The sequence below is a fragment of the Python bivittatus genome, unplaced genomic scaffold, assembly GCF_059951505.1.
Source record: "Python bivittatus isolate LINGU-HERP-01145 unplaced genomic scaffold, Pbiv_v1 ctg000180_np1212, whole genome shotgun sequence".
NCBI lineage: Eukaryota > Metazoa > Chordata > Lepidosauria > Squamata > Pythonidae > Python > Python bivittatus.
This window is the reverse complement of record NW_028277047.1, coordinates 6,558,847-6,572,517: the sequence shown is the minus strand read 5'-3', so window position 1 is coordinate 6,572,517 and position 13,671 is coordinate 6,558,847. Positions and strand designations below refer to the sequence as shown.

Below are 13,671 nucleotides of genomic sequence, written 5' to 3'. Positions count from 1 at the left end.
TACAAGCTACTGAATCATAAGGTGTACTTAGTTTTTCACACGTCTTCTCCATTTTGGCTTTCTTTTTGTACAATAAATGACAACATGGTGTAATATCGAAACTAAAGCCTGGATCTTAACAATTAAATATTGGCTCAGAATCTTATATAGAGCAGCTCCTCGAAGTCTGCTATCCTATCTCAAAAAAGACAAATACATCTCGCTGTGGTCGCGACATATTATATCCAAGCTTAAGCAGATTGGGATTGCAATTGAGGACCTATACCTTTCAGATGAAAACTTTGTATTTAGCACTATTAAACAGAGACTTTTTGGCCTGAATTTGAATACCACAAATTCAGACCAGCCCAACCTCGTGTATGCTCCCCTGCCATGCTTGGTATAGAAAATCAATTGGGCAAGATGGCGCATTATTTCAACGATCTTGTGTTACCTTCCCAGCGAAGGGCCTTTTTCTTGGCACCTTAGAAGGAATGCTTTTCCTTCTAAGGTGCTCCTTGGAAGGTATAAACGCATTCCCATCCATGACAGGCTCTGTCTTTGTGGCAGCGCAGGTGTCTCTTCAGCATGATTTGCTTCTAAGACCTTTGCAGGGCAAATATCCTCTGAACGACGTGGATCCTGCGTCATCCTGCCGGTATTTGCTTTGTGATGCTATACCCGAGATTACCCAAATTGTCGCTAAGTTCCTGGAGGAAGTCTTTAAAAGGAAATGTAGACAAACTCTTCTTTGAGTATTGTCTTCCTGCTGCCATCCTTATGATATGCTAATTCCTTGTATTTTAATGTTTGTAATGCCAATAAAGGTTTGAAATAGAAATAGTGTAATATGTCATGCGTTGTTGTTCCTCTGAGGTTGTAATTACCTACTTTTGAGAACTGCTAAGGACCAGATGATTTTTATTATGTCCTGATACATAAAATACATAAAACCATAGAACTCAAAGAGGGTGTACTTTCTTTTTCACACGATTGTATATACATACATACATATATACACATATATACACACACACACACATACATACATACATACATACAGTGGGGCAAAAAAGTATTTAGTCAGCCACCAATTGTGCCAGTTCTCCCACTTAAAAAGATGAGAGAGGCCTGTAATTTTCATCATAGGTATACCTCAACTATGAGAGACAAAATGGGGGAAAAAATCCAGAAAATCACATTGTCTGATTTTTAAAGAATTTATTTGCAAATCATGGTGGAAAATAAGTATTTGGTCACCTACAAACAAGCAAGATGTCTGGCTCTCACAGACCTGTAACTACTTCTTTAAGAGGCTCCTCTGTCCTCCACTCGTTACCTGTAGTAATGGCACCTGTTTGACCTTGCTATCAGTATAAAAGACCCCTGTCCACAACCTCAGTCACACTCCAAACTCCACGATGGCCAAGACCAAAGAGCTGTCGAAGGACACCAGAAACAAAATTGTAGACCTGCACCAGGCTGGGAAGACTGAATCTGCAATAGGCAAGCACCTTGGTGTGAAGAAATCAACTGTGGGAGCAATAATTAGAAAATGGAAGACATACAAGACCACTGATAATCTCCCTCGATCTGGGGCTCCACGCAAGATCTCACCCCGTGGGGTCAAAATGATCACAAGAACGGTGAGCAAAAATCCCAGAACGACATGGGGGGACCTAGTGAATGACCTGCAGAGAGCTGGGACCAAAGTAACAAAGGCTACCATCAGTAACACACTATGCTGCCAGGGACTCAAATCCTGCAGTGCCAGACGTGTCCCCCTGCTTAAGCCAGTACACGTCCAGGCCCGTCTGAAGTTTGCTAGAGAGCATTTGGATGATCCAGAAGAGGATTGGGAGAATGTCATATGGTCAGATGAAACCAAAGTAGAACGTTTTGGTCTAAACTCAACTCGTCGTGTTTGGAGAAGAGAGAATGCTGAGTTGCATCCAAAGAACACCATACCTACTGTGAAGCATGGGGGTGGAAACGTCATGCTTTGGGCCTGTTTTTCTGCAAAGGGACCAGGACGACTGATCCGTGTAAAGGAAAGAATGAATGGGGCCATGTATCGTGAGATTTTGAGTGAACACCTCCTTCCATCAGCAAGGGCATTGAAGATGAAACGTGGCTGGGTCTTTCAGCATGACAATGATCCCAAACACACCGCCCGGGCAACGAAGGAGTGGCTTCGTAAGAAGCATTTCAAGGTCCTGGAGTGGCCTAGCCAGTCTCCAGATCTCAACCCCATGGAAAAACTTTGGAGGGAGTTGAAAGTCCGTGTTGCCCAGCGACAGCCCCAAAACATCACTGCTTTAGAGGAGATCTGCATGGAGGAATGGGCCAAAATACCAGCAACAGTGTGTGAAAACCTTGTGAAGACTTACAGAAAACGTTTGACCTCTGTCATTGCCAACAAAGGATATATAACAAAGTATTGAGATGAACTTTTGATATTGACCAAATACTTATTTTCCACCATGATTTGCAAATAAATTCTTTAAAAATCAGACAATGTGCTGTTCTGGATTTTTTTTCCCCATTTTGTCTCTCATAGATGAGGTATACCTATGATGAAAATTACAGGCCTCTCTCATCTTTTTAAGTGGGAGAACTTGCACAATTGGTGGCTGACTAAATACTTTTTTGCCCCACTGTATACACACACACACACACACACATACTCATATACTTTGCAAGCTGCATTGGGTACCGGTTTGCTTCCGGGTCCAGTTCAAGGTGTTGGTTATCACCTTTAAAGCCCTACATGGCATGGGGCCAGGTTACCTGAGGGACCGCCTCTCCCCCACGATTTCAACCCATCCCACCCGATCTCACAGAAAGGGCATGCTCCAGATCCCCGCGGTAAAAGAACTCCGACTAGCGGGGTCCAGAAGGCGGACTTCTCTGCTGTAGCCCCCGCCCTTTGGAACATCTTGCCCTGGAGGTGAGACAGGCCCCCTCACTCCCGGCCGGCCTTTTGGAGGGACTTGAAGACCTGGCTCTGCCATCTGGCCTGGGGTGGGGAGGGAGGTCATCAGATGTGGGGTTGGCTAGCCCCCCAGAGGCCTGGTGTTGCTACCATCGGCCTCCTGCATTTTTTCCTTTTATTTTTGTAAATGTGTCTTGTTATAAATTTTAATTGTATATCTATTTATTGTTTTAATACGTTGTGAGCCACCCAGAGTCCCCCATTGGGGGGAGATGGGTGGGGGACAAATTTAATAAATAAATAAAATAAAAATATACATAGAAGGGATCCATCTGAAAATGGTTGTCAGGTGGGAGCAGATGGAACTTTGTCTGTAGGGAGGACTGAAATGTAAGTCAGCACCCTGCAAAGGGGCTTGTACAGAGTGGTTTTTCCCCCTCCATTCCTAACTGAAAGCAGGCTGGTTTTATCCAGGTTCAGCCAGGGGGAGATTGTGGCCCCTGCCTTTCCCCTCTGCTCACCTCGGACTGGCCCTCCGTCTTCCAAGTGAGGCAGCAAGTCCTAGGAAGCAAAACAGAACAAGAATCAAACCTCAATTGCTTTGTCCCGAAGAGAATCAGGCGGGGTTAGAATGGCAGGAAGATCTCCATGCAGAAGGACCACGTGCCATTCCCAATTTTCTCAGGTTGGCTTGGAAAGGCTCCATCCACAGCCCATTGCAAAGTAGCCCAAAATATGCCAAGCTGGGCAGAACAAGGGTCGCTGAGAGGAAGAAGGAGCTTGTCATATTTGATTTATCAGTCAGCTTTTTATTTGATTCATAAATATTTGAATTCTCTGCACCCAAGGTTAATGCTGCTTCAGAAATGCCAAGAGTGTTGAGAACGGTGGGCTTTGGAGCTGGAACATTGGGCACACAACACGCAAACCCCTTAAACCCCGGAAATGAACTCATCTCACAGCTGTGGGTTCCCAAACCATCTGAAGCCCAAACAAACCAATCAATATAATAAACCAATAAATAATCCAAATGAGAGTTTATTATGAATGATTTGCTTTACACAGCTCCCTAAAACAGCCTGGGTTTTGCACAGCCTCCTGAATGACAAACTACCCAATGCCATTTGAATCCAATCTAGCATGTTGTGTAAACTCAGCCTATATGTTCCTAAATTAAAAGAGGTTTATCAGCCACATGACCCTGAATTTAGCAGAAGCCTGCAAGACAAAACAATTCATCTACCTGCATTACTATCTTCCTACCAGACCCTCAATGGTCCTCTAATTTTAGAGACCCGGGGGGGGGGGGGAAATTATCTTTCTTGTTATGTCAATACAGTATTTATTCTGCATCACCTGTGGAAAAATTCATGCAAAATGTTTTAAAAGCTATCAAACAAGGCAGTTACAACTACTACTAATATCAATTTTGCATTTCCTGAGCAACTCTGAAAATGCTTAATATGGAGAATTACGATCTTCTTGTTGGGAAATTTAATCTGGACATTTGAGATGAGTGGATATAGTTCAGTTTATCTTACTAGTGTTAGATTTGGACCTGAAATTAGCTGCTGCTTAACTATATTCTCCAGGTCTATGGAATTTATCAACAGTTGAGGATACCTCTTTGTGGTCAAAATAATTATTATGGAATGCCGGATGGAAGAAAAATCTACATATGATTTGTATTAGAGTCTAAGTGAAATGTTTCATGGAAGAGCACTGGAATGAGGCAAAGAGCGGGCAAGGCCTGACACATGTGAGGATGGGGGAAGGCTGAATCAGTCAAACAAAACTTTCTCACCCTTACCATGACCTGGTTGAAGCCAAAGACAGAATGTTGTGAACTGCATCTCACCGGCGGGGTAGAACTAACTTTGCGGAACACTGTCATTTCCACTCCCCCGGGGTCCCTGCGGAGAAAGAGAGGATGTGGAGGAGAGGCAGAGCCCAATTAAAATAAAACAAAAAAAAGTTGAATTGCACCTTGGATGGTTGTGCAGGAGAAAGCAAAGATAAAGGCTTCTACAGAACCACCTTCTTTGTCCCAGGCTGGAAATTATTCCGTCAACTAGAGAACATTCTGTTGCTCTCACTGATCTGTATTCCAAATCTGGGGGGGAATGGATTCTGGTTCCCCTGGGTGGAGGCAACTGTGTGAATCTTAAAGAACCTTAAGGCCAGGAGTGCAAAGAGCACACGATTCAGTGGATGAAAAAGGCCCTGCTCACGGGGATACCCAACAACAAAGCAACGTTGAAAGAGCTTCCACCCACTTGCCGGATCAAAGGCTTAAAATGCAAACTTCCTATGAATTGGAAACAGGTTATCGCATTTGACAAAGATTTCAGTCAGGCTCATGCAAGGTTGAAATCTCACTCCCAACAGAATCCTGCATTCCAGACAGAAGATGGGTCTGTGCGCTGCGCAGTCATTCTTGTTTTAATGGCTTGGTTTGCACATAAAAGGCAAGCCCAGATCATAACAAACCCCAGAGGGTGAATTGAAACCAAGCCAACCACACCATAGCTTAGTCTGAGCCGTGAGCTGGGCCACGCAACCCGCAAGCAAATAAAGAAAGTTAATTTGCGTCCCCCAAATTAGCAGCTCTGGTTGTACCTGATGCCTTTACTCACCTGGCCAAATTGTCCTCGTCAGCAGCAGCTCTATCTTCGGCCTTGCCAGCCTCTGCTAGAGCTGAATTTTTTTCCACTATTTCCCCCTGGTCAAACATGGTGTGCAGACGATAGTTGATGGTTTTGACCGTAGTGAAGAAGACGGCCACCACCGTGCAGTATATTCCCGCTACCATAATACTGGGGGGCATCACCTGCCAAAGAAAATATGGTGACCTCAGTCCAGCCAACACACACGCTCTGTCTCTGCATCGCTGAAACTGAATTGGGCCACCTATGAAAAACGCACCCTCTTTGGTGTCTAAATCAAACAGATTCAGCCCGGCACTGTGTCTGAAACCAACTTATATTCAAGATAGCAGAAGCAACGTCTGGGCTCCGCAGAAGGCTTTTTCAGATATAGGCCTTGCAACCATCCAACTCCCCCCCCTCCAGCAATTAAAAAGAAGCCATCTTTTGACTAGGGCTGATATTGAGAGGTCAACATTTTCAAGCTTTAAACCTACAGAGACACACTTGATGGATGGTTTGAAGCTCTAGAGCAGTGTTTTTCAACCTCGGCAGGTTTAAGATGTGCGGACTTCAACTCCCAGAATTCCCCAGCCAGCATAGAAGTCCGCACATCTTAAAGCTGCTGAGGTTGAGAAACACTGCTCTAGAGCTTCACCCAAATGGTTTTCAAGTTAGATATACAGACACGAAGGGCAAGAAACCTGCTGCCGCCTTTCATGCCAAGGGAAACTGGAGAGTGATGAAATCCAGGATTCAAAGAGAGTTTTATGAACTCGCTGAGGAGATCTAAAAGGGGGTCCAGAAAAACCACACAGATCTCTGCAGCTCAGCCAGGGCTCTGTATGCAGAAGATACAAAGGCCAGTATTTGTAACTGACAAGCTGTCCTCTTTTTTTACGAAATGCATATCTACCTTTCTGCTCTGCTTTTCAGCTTCCTGAAAGCACCTGGCCAGTCTCTGAGACCCCAAATGTGGGAATACGTGGGGCTTTGGCCTGATCCAGCCAGACACTTCTGATGCTCTTGGAAAGCATCAGGGAGCTGTGCCCAGTCAAAACTGGGCCAGATTCCGACTTGCCTCTCCTTAGTTCCAAACGCACTGGATTCTTCTGGATGTTTTCCTCTTAGGATTCTGATTTTTTTGCAGCCTTCCAGCTTGCAACATTACAGTCCAGTGAGTAACTGCTGCTGGCAGCAACACGTCACTCACACACCTATTTTAGTGCAAGAGCTGCGAAACACTGACAAGTACACCTCACCTCCTGCACCTCCAACCGGGCGGCTCAAATCCCCCATCTGAGCTGTTCTGCCATATCCTATCTTAGCCACCCTTTGCACCAGTGACTGGGAGGAAGACACATTCTGACAATCAACCCTTCTGACCCACATAGTGAACATCTCCGCCTGTTCTTGATCCAACAACCAGAAATAATGTTTTGGGACCACATCCTCCGGAACAAATCTGGACTGGGAAGAACTGGGATGAGGCAAGAGTTACTGTCATCACACAACAAGAGCTAGCCCTAATTGTGAAAAAATCACAAACAGAACCCAACATTCCAGCTGATCTGGCTGTCATCCCTAAATGTATAGACAAAACCTTTAATTGCCAATAAAGCCGTTGAAGGCTCATATCCTGGTTACCTTCTCTTCTGAGGGTTTTTGGCAAGGAGGACCCCATTTAGATGGTAGTCAGGAGGGACTGCAATGGGTTGCTTTTATTTGCTCTGTTTTTATGATTGCCTAGTTCTAAGGAGCCGGTGACATATAAATACTTATAATAAAACAAGCCAATAAATAAACTTCATCCTGTGTATTTATTTATTATTCTCCAATGCACCTCAAAATCCTGGCACAGAGGTACACACAGTCCAGAAAAGCAAACTGAACAAAACCATTAAATACTCAAAGTTGCCTTTCTTTTGTTTTTGCATTTTCTTCAATAAAAAACGCCACAGCTTCAGGTCTTCCAGCACTCAGGCCTTGCCCTCTCCCAACAATCAGCAACCTGGGCACCATCCAGATGGGTAGGCTTTACCCCTCCATACTTTCAGCGATGGCTGTGTTAGGCAGGGAATTCTGGGAGCTGAAGTCCACCTCTGCGGTGCACTCACACAAGGGAAAACTGGTTTAGAGGAAATGTAAGGTAGCAATGCATTTTAAAAAAGTAAAACGTAGAGGAAGTTGATCGGGACCACAGCATCTGGGGAATGGGCTATTAGTTGTGAGGGCACTCACCCAATTTCTGAAGTCTCCTTAGTAACTAAGGAGCGCTATAAAAGAGAGAGTCCTGTCATACCACATCCTGCTCTTGGAGTTCTTAGAAAAAGATTCTGCTGGGTCACTACAGGAAAGTAGATTTCAGATTAGATATGGATTCCTGATCTGACCTCATTCCTTCCCCTTTCACTGTCACTCCTAGAAATTTTTCCTGGCTTCACAACTCTGTAAAGGACATTTTTATTCACGCCACGGTTCATGAGAAAAGGCAGTTTGTTTTGACTGCTTTAATCCGCTAAGGGATGGCAGGGATTGTTTTTAAAATTCAGAGAAACATAGAGCTGGAAGATGCCATTCGTGTCACAGAATCCAACCTCTTTGTCAGGGCAGAAACTCAAATCAAAAGAATCCTGACAAATATCTGTCCAGCCTTGGCTCAAAAATATCTGAAGGGGAACCTACCACCTCTCTGGGCCTCTGGTTCCACTGTCCAACTGCTCTTACTGCCCAGGAGTCTTTTTCTAACATTCAGTTGGAATCTGCTTCCTGTAACTAAAACCCACTATTCTGTGTCCTGCACTTTGGAACAAGAGGGAACAAGTCTCAACTTTCCTCTATGCAACATCCTTGCAGTTATTTGAAGACGACTATTGTATTTCCCCTAAAAAAAATCCTTTTCGAAATGTGGAAGAGGTTGATCCAAGCCTTGCCTTATATATTTAAGACACACACTCACATATTTAACTTATCATCAAGATTCAGCCCTCAGCTTGTTTCTACAAAATCAGACATTACTATTTATTAAAAACAAAAACACATGTTGGCTCCTATTTTGAGCATGATTCTTTTCCTAGAAAAGCCTTCCCTAATCTGGGTCTCATCCAGATAGGCAGACGTCACTTTATTTGCATCTCAGAGTTTTCAGCTGTGGTCATGCTGGTTGGGGAAATCTGGGAGTAGAATTCCATACATCTGGAAGGTGCCCATGTTGGAAACAACTGCCCTTCAGAACTGTGAGGAAGAACTGAGCTTTGGGTCCAAAGGAAGAAAACTTTCTACTCCGTATACTCAGCAATGTGCACTACCTATTCAGTGTTTGATTTTGCCTTCCTGAAACTGAAACGCGAGGCACTCAGCTTCTCTCTCACTTGTCTTGAAATTCAGCCTAAGATTTATTATCTCCCTGTTCCAACTTCTCATTTTGGAAAAGCAACGCAGCTTTAATCAGGCTATGAAAGCAAAACTCTGAACAGTCATGGCAATTAATTGATATAAGAAGGCAACATTTCCAGAACCTTCAGTACCCTTATTGATTCCTTAATGCACTGGAATTTTCTTATATCTGCAGTTTATTTTCACTATCGTGCAAGGGGCTGGTTTCAGGAATCCCAGATTCTGGGCGTCAACCAGACAGGAGGCTCAGAAGGGGCCACTGCTAAACTGTTACTCTTATAACCCTCAATATATATCAAATGCCATTGTTTCCATTGTTTCTGCCCTCAGAATTGCCAGTGTTGTTCCTGTGGACAGGAAGACTCTTTAATCTCATCTCTTTCCCCCTACGCTGCCCTCATTTCATGTCAGGTATCACCCAATTACATTCTCCAAGATGTGACATCCAACACTGAGCACTGCATCGATTTGGGAAATGTAACTGGGTAATCATCTCCCAGAGCCAAGAACTGTCTTGGCTCCACAGGAAGTGCTGAGATCGAGAAATCCCTCTGAGGAAAAGATGGGTAGAGCAAGTGAAGGGTTGAGTAAGCAGCCACACAGCATCGATTAGGGAACTGAGGGCAGCACCCTCAGAGCAAGAGGCTAGGCTGGATTAAACAGCCCAGCATCCTCCTAGCATCACCCTTCCAAGCAGGGGCCCGAGCTTCCTTTTTATGTGTCTTGAAGGAAGGCAAAAGAAACAGGAAGACAAAGAGGAGAGGAGAAGCATTTTAGGTGCGAGCACAAGTTTGGAAGGAGGTACGTCTTCCAGAAAGAGAATCCAGGGGAAACAGCGACAGAAATTAGCCCGTCAACCCAGACTTTCCTATGCCCCTTTCCTAGCCCGGCCTCTGGCTTCCAGACTCACCATGTACAGCAGGAACGGGAGGATGAGCAGAAAGATCCAAGTGTAGAGGTGGAAGCAGTTGGAGAAGGTGCTCTGATGCGGGTCGAAGAACCAGCCGCCGGTCAGCGAAGCCCAGACGCCCTGGCGTAAGATCTGGAGGACCTGTGACCCCATAGCCACGGTGGGGCCGCCTCTTCCTCTTCCTCCTCGTCGTCCTCCTCCAGAGGGAACACCACTGCCCAGCTGGCGCTCCCAGGTTCCTTCATTAAGGCAGCTTGAGTCCCATGATCTGGAAGGGCTGGGGAATCCGGAACCCTCTCCTGCCCCTCTCGGGTCCTGGCTGGGACTGGCCACAAGCCCTGCCCTGTGTGGAAATGCCTCACCGCGGGCCTGGGCTGCCCATGCAGGGCTGGCGGGCCGCTGTGGATGCCTCCCCCAACTTGGGACCCCCCTTTCTGGCTCTTCCTTCCCTGGCTTCTCTTCCCCCCTGCCACTCACGCCATGGGGGCGCCCCGAGAAGGACCCGGGCGTAGCCACACAAGGACGGGGGATACCCCTGGGATTGGAGACCGGCCCCCAAAAGGGGGTCCCAGGCAGCAATGGTGACCAGATGCCCCCCAACACTTCCTAGAGGGGGATGACCCTCCACACCTGGGCCACAGGAGCCCCGCCCACGATTGGGGCGCTAAAGCGAGGGGTGTGTGGGGAGGAGTGTCCGCTTTAAATTCCTAGGGGTCCCCTGAGGAAGTTGGGGGCAGCATTAATCCTCAAGACCCCCACCCCCTGCGCGCCCCCCTTAAAGAAATACAGGTCAAGGGAGTCCAAGTCTTGTTCAATTCCGGGGTCAAGGGTCAGCCCCGCTTGGCCTAAGGAGCCGAGGGGGACTCCTGGCGCTTGAACCTCATCGGGGACTGGGGAGGCCGGAAGAAGCGCCCGAGCAGCTGCAGGAGAAGCCGCGGCACTGCGCATGCGGAGTCCTCTCACGTCCGCCTTCCAGACCGGAAGTAAAGACAGAGAGGGAGAAAGAGGGAGAGTCGGCGGCGGGTCCACATAGAGCTATGAACAATAGAGGGGGAGAGACGGAGAGAGACGTGGCAATGTAATTCTGAGTTCAATTATTTTAAAATTGTTTCCACCTTCTGTGGCATCCTTCAATTAACAGCAAATACGCCACCCCGTTAAGCAAGTTGGAAGCAGAAATGAAGAAAAAAGACGTTTCTCTGCATCATTGCATACGAAAGCAGGATGTGTTTTGAATTTTGTATGGATTTTTAAAATTATTTTACACTGAAAACATCTGAGGTATAGATTTTATACTGCAAACAGGACCAAAATAATATATGGAAGAAGATGGGAAATATATATGAAAACACCAGTATGTCGATACAGAAGTAAGAAAGTAGATTGATAGGTGTTTATAGTTGTATATATAGGGAAATATAAAAACCAGTGTGAAAGTAATACTGTACATGGAAATAAACAATACATATGACAGCAAAGGGGTGCGTGCGTGTGTGTGTGTGTATCAATGTAGTGTGTGTATTATCTAGAGAAAAAAATGAGTAGATAAATACTGTATCAGAAAGCAAAGGTGTGCAATATCTCTCTTTATAATTTATATAATAAGAAATATATATTTCACTATACATACAAAATATTATACTTTTTATATGTAACAATGCAAAAGTATGCCAAGACAGAACTTATAAAAGTAAAGAAGTCTCATGTGTTCATAGTAATGAATAATATAAATCAGTGTAAAAAGGATATATGAAAGGACATAACGTGTGTGCATGTATATCGAGAGACAGAATAAGCAATGTAAAAATTATAAATGAAAGTAAAAATTGTGTATTTATAATACTGAATACATTGCAGGATTATGGATGCTCCTCCTACAAAAGGTTACCAGGCCAACACCACAGGGTTGGCGTAAATTGTACTTCTACAACTCAGTCCAAACTTCAATCTTAAACAGGCCGTACTAATACTGTACTACAGGGCAAGGTTGGGGTAAGCCAGTGTTGCTCAACCTCAGCAACTTTAAGATGCGTCGACTTCAACTTTCAGAATTCCCTAGCCAGCACCCATGGTTTCAAAATCGTCAAGGGAGCCCTGAAACGTTCCACCCAAATAATGAAATCACCTTCTCTACTTTATTATCTCTAGGTAGTAGCTGTTTCTACTGTCTGTCCCAACAGACCTCACGCTTCCCCTATCGCCGTTAAAGGAAACAGGGTGGTGCGCACGCGCACACGTCTGCCACGAATCAAATGCGCATGCGTGCCATAACGGCGGGGAAGGGTGGAAGGAAGGGCGGACGTTCACCCGCAAAGGGAGGCCCTACATGTCAACGCGCATGCGTAAATTCCCTAACGGTAGTTGCTCTTCTATCATTACTATAAAGGGCGGGCACTTAAGTGTTACACTACTTTCTACGGGTCCGTTCCCTTTGAGAGGCAGGCTTGTCTCCCAATGAGAAATTAGTTTCAATTCCTGGTTTTGCACGTCACGAGCCCTAGTTTGGTTCTGATGGTGTATTATTATTAATTGCAAGTCTATGATAACAAGGCCCCAAGTTGGCCTACAGGTCTCCAGACGACCACTAGATGGCAGCAAAGAGATATAGAAAAATAAACCCTGCCGCCATCTAGCGGTTGTCCCAAAGTCTGCACCCCCAATGTTAATTTTTATTCACCATAGCTAGCTTTTTAGTAGGTATTAATTATCTGCCACCTTTCCAGTGGTGGTGATTCATATTTAAAAAGACGCTAGATATTCTTATTCTATTATTCACTCCCTTCATCAGATAAATCCAAACCGGCTTCCAGTTTAAAACCAACAGCACGTCCTACATCAAATTCAGTACAATTTCCCCCTTCGCTCTCATTCCCACCCGCTCCGTTATTTCATTTATTAAAAGTCTGATGAATCTCTGTCCAACTTTGGCCTTCGGAGCGGCCCGTTTCCATCAACGACAGTACCGTAAACATCCCGATAACAAATCGTAGAAAAGGAGACGGAGGAGGGGGCCGTTTCGTCTGGCGCTGCACCGAACAAGACCCGCACGGGGGAAACTTGGGGGAAAGTTTTCCAAGTGAGTTTTCAAGGCACTCTCGGGTCACCGCTGGCCCGATTTCGGGGGGTAAGGAGGGGTGGACGAGGGGTCTGACGTCCGTCTTAAGGACGGTGCCACGCCCGAGGGCGACCTAGATATTACCCTGGTTGAGCGGGGGCAAACTCCCGTAGCCAAAGCCCTTGGTGGAGCCCCCCGATCTGGCCGGAAAACCGAGCGCCTGCCCGCCCGCGCAGCGCAGCCCTAATCTTCGGCTGTTGCTATTATCAGCTTCCTGTTATTAATGTCATTAGCTGGAGAGCAAAGGGGGAACGAACGAACGAACGAACGAAAGAGGGCGGGGGGGCAAAGGAAGCGCAGCCTCGCTGGCTCCGGACCAGGAGCCGAGTCAAACTCAGCCGGGCTTTGCTTTCGGGGCGCGCGGGACGCTCCGCTGGCCGCCGCTCCCCCCGGCCAGGAGGGCGAGAGGCAGGAGAAGCCGGGGCGCCCGGCTGGAGGGCTGGGGGTCCTTCCCACCCCCCAGACTGCCAAGCGCTCCTCCGGGCTGGGCACTCCAGCGCCCATCAGCCCCAGCCGAGGAGCGCGGCGGACCCCAGGCTTGCGCAACGCCCGGGGCGCTGCTGCGGGGGCGGCGCTGGGCTCGGCTTCCGCAGCGGAGGCCTCTCCCGCCGGGGCCGGGCGGGCGAGGCCGCCTCCCCGTCTTCCGGCGGGCAGGAGCGCCCGCAGCCCGCACGCCCGCCGGCCGGCCGGG

The 13,671-nt window shown here is 46.7% G+C and overlaps 1 protein-coding gene across 1 annotated transcript in view; it reads right to left on the bottom strand.

Moving 5' to 3' along the window:
- The window catches only part of PCNX3 (pecanex 3), a 49,496-nt gene extending 38,673 nt beyond the window's left edge, over nucleotides 1-10,823 (bottom strand). The window contains exons 1-4 of the mRNA XM_088137457.1: nucleotides 9,866-10,823; nucleotides 5,551-5,744; nucleotides 4,725-4,827; nucleotides 3,436-3,475 (exon numbers count right to left, since the gene is read on the bottom strand). Coding sequence (XP_087993583.1) covers nucleotides 3,436-3,475; nucleotides 4,725-4,827; nucleotides 5,551-5,744; nucleotides 9,866-10,018 — 490 coding nt within the window. The 5' untranslated portion in view covers nucleotides 10,019-10,823. The remainder of the gene's footprint in view (nucleotides 1-3,435; nucleotides 3,476-4,724; nucleotides 4,828-5,550; nucleotides 5,745-9,865) is intronic.
- Nucleotides 10,824-13,671: the final 2,848 nt, after the last annotated feature.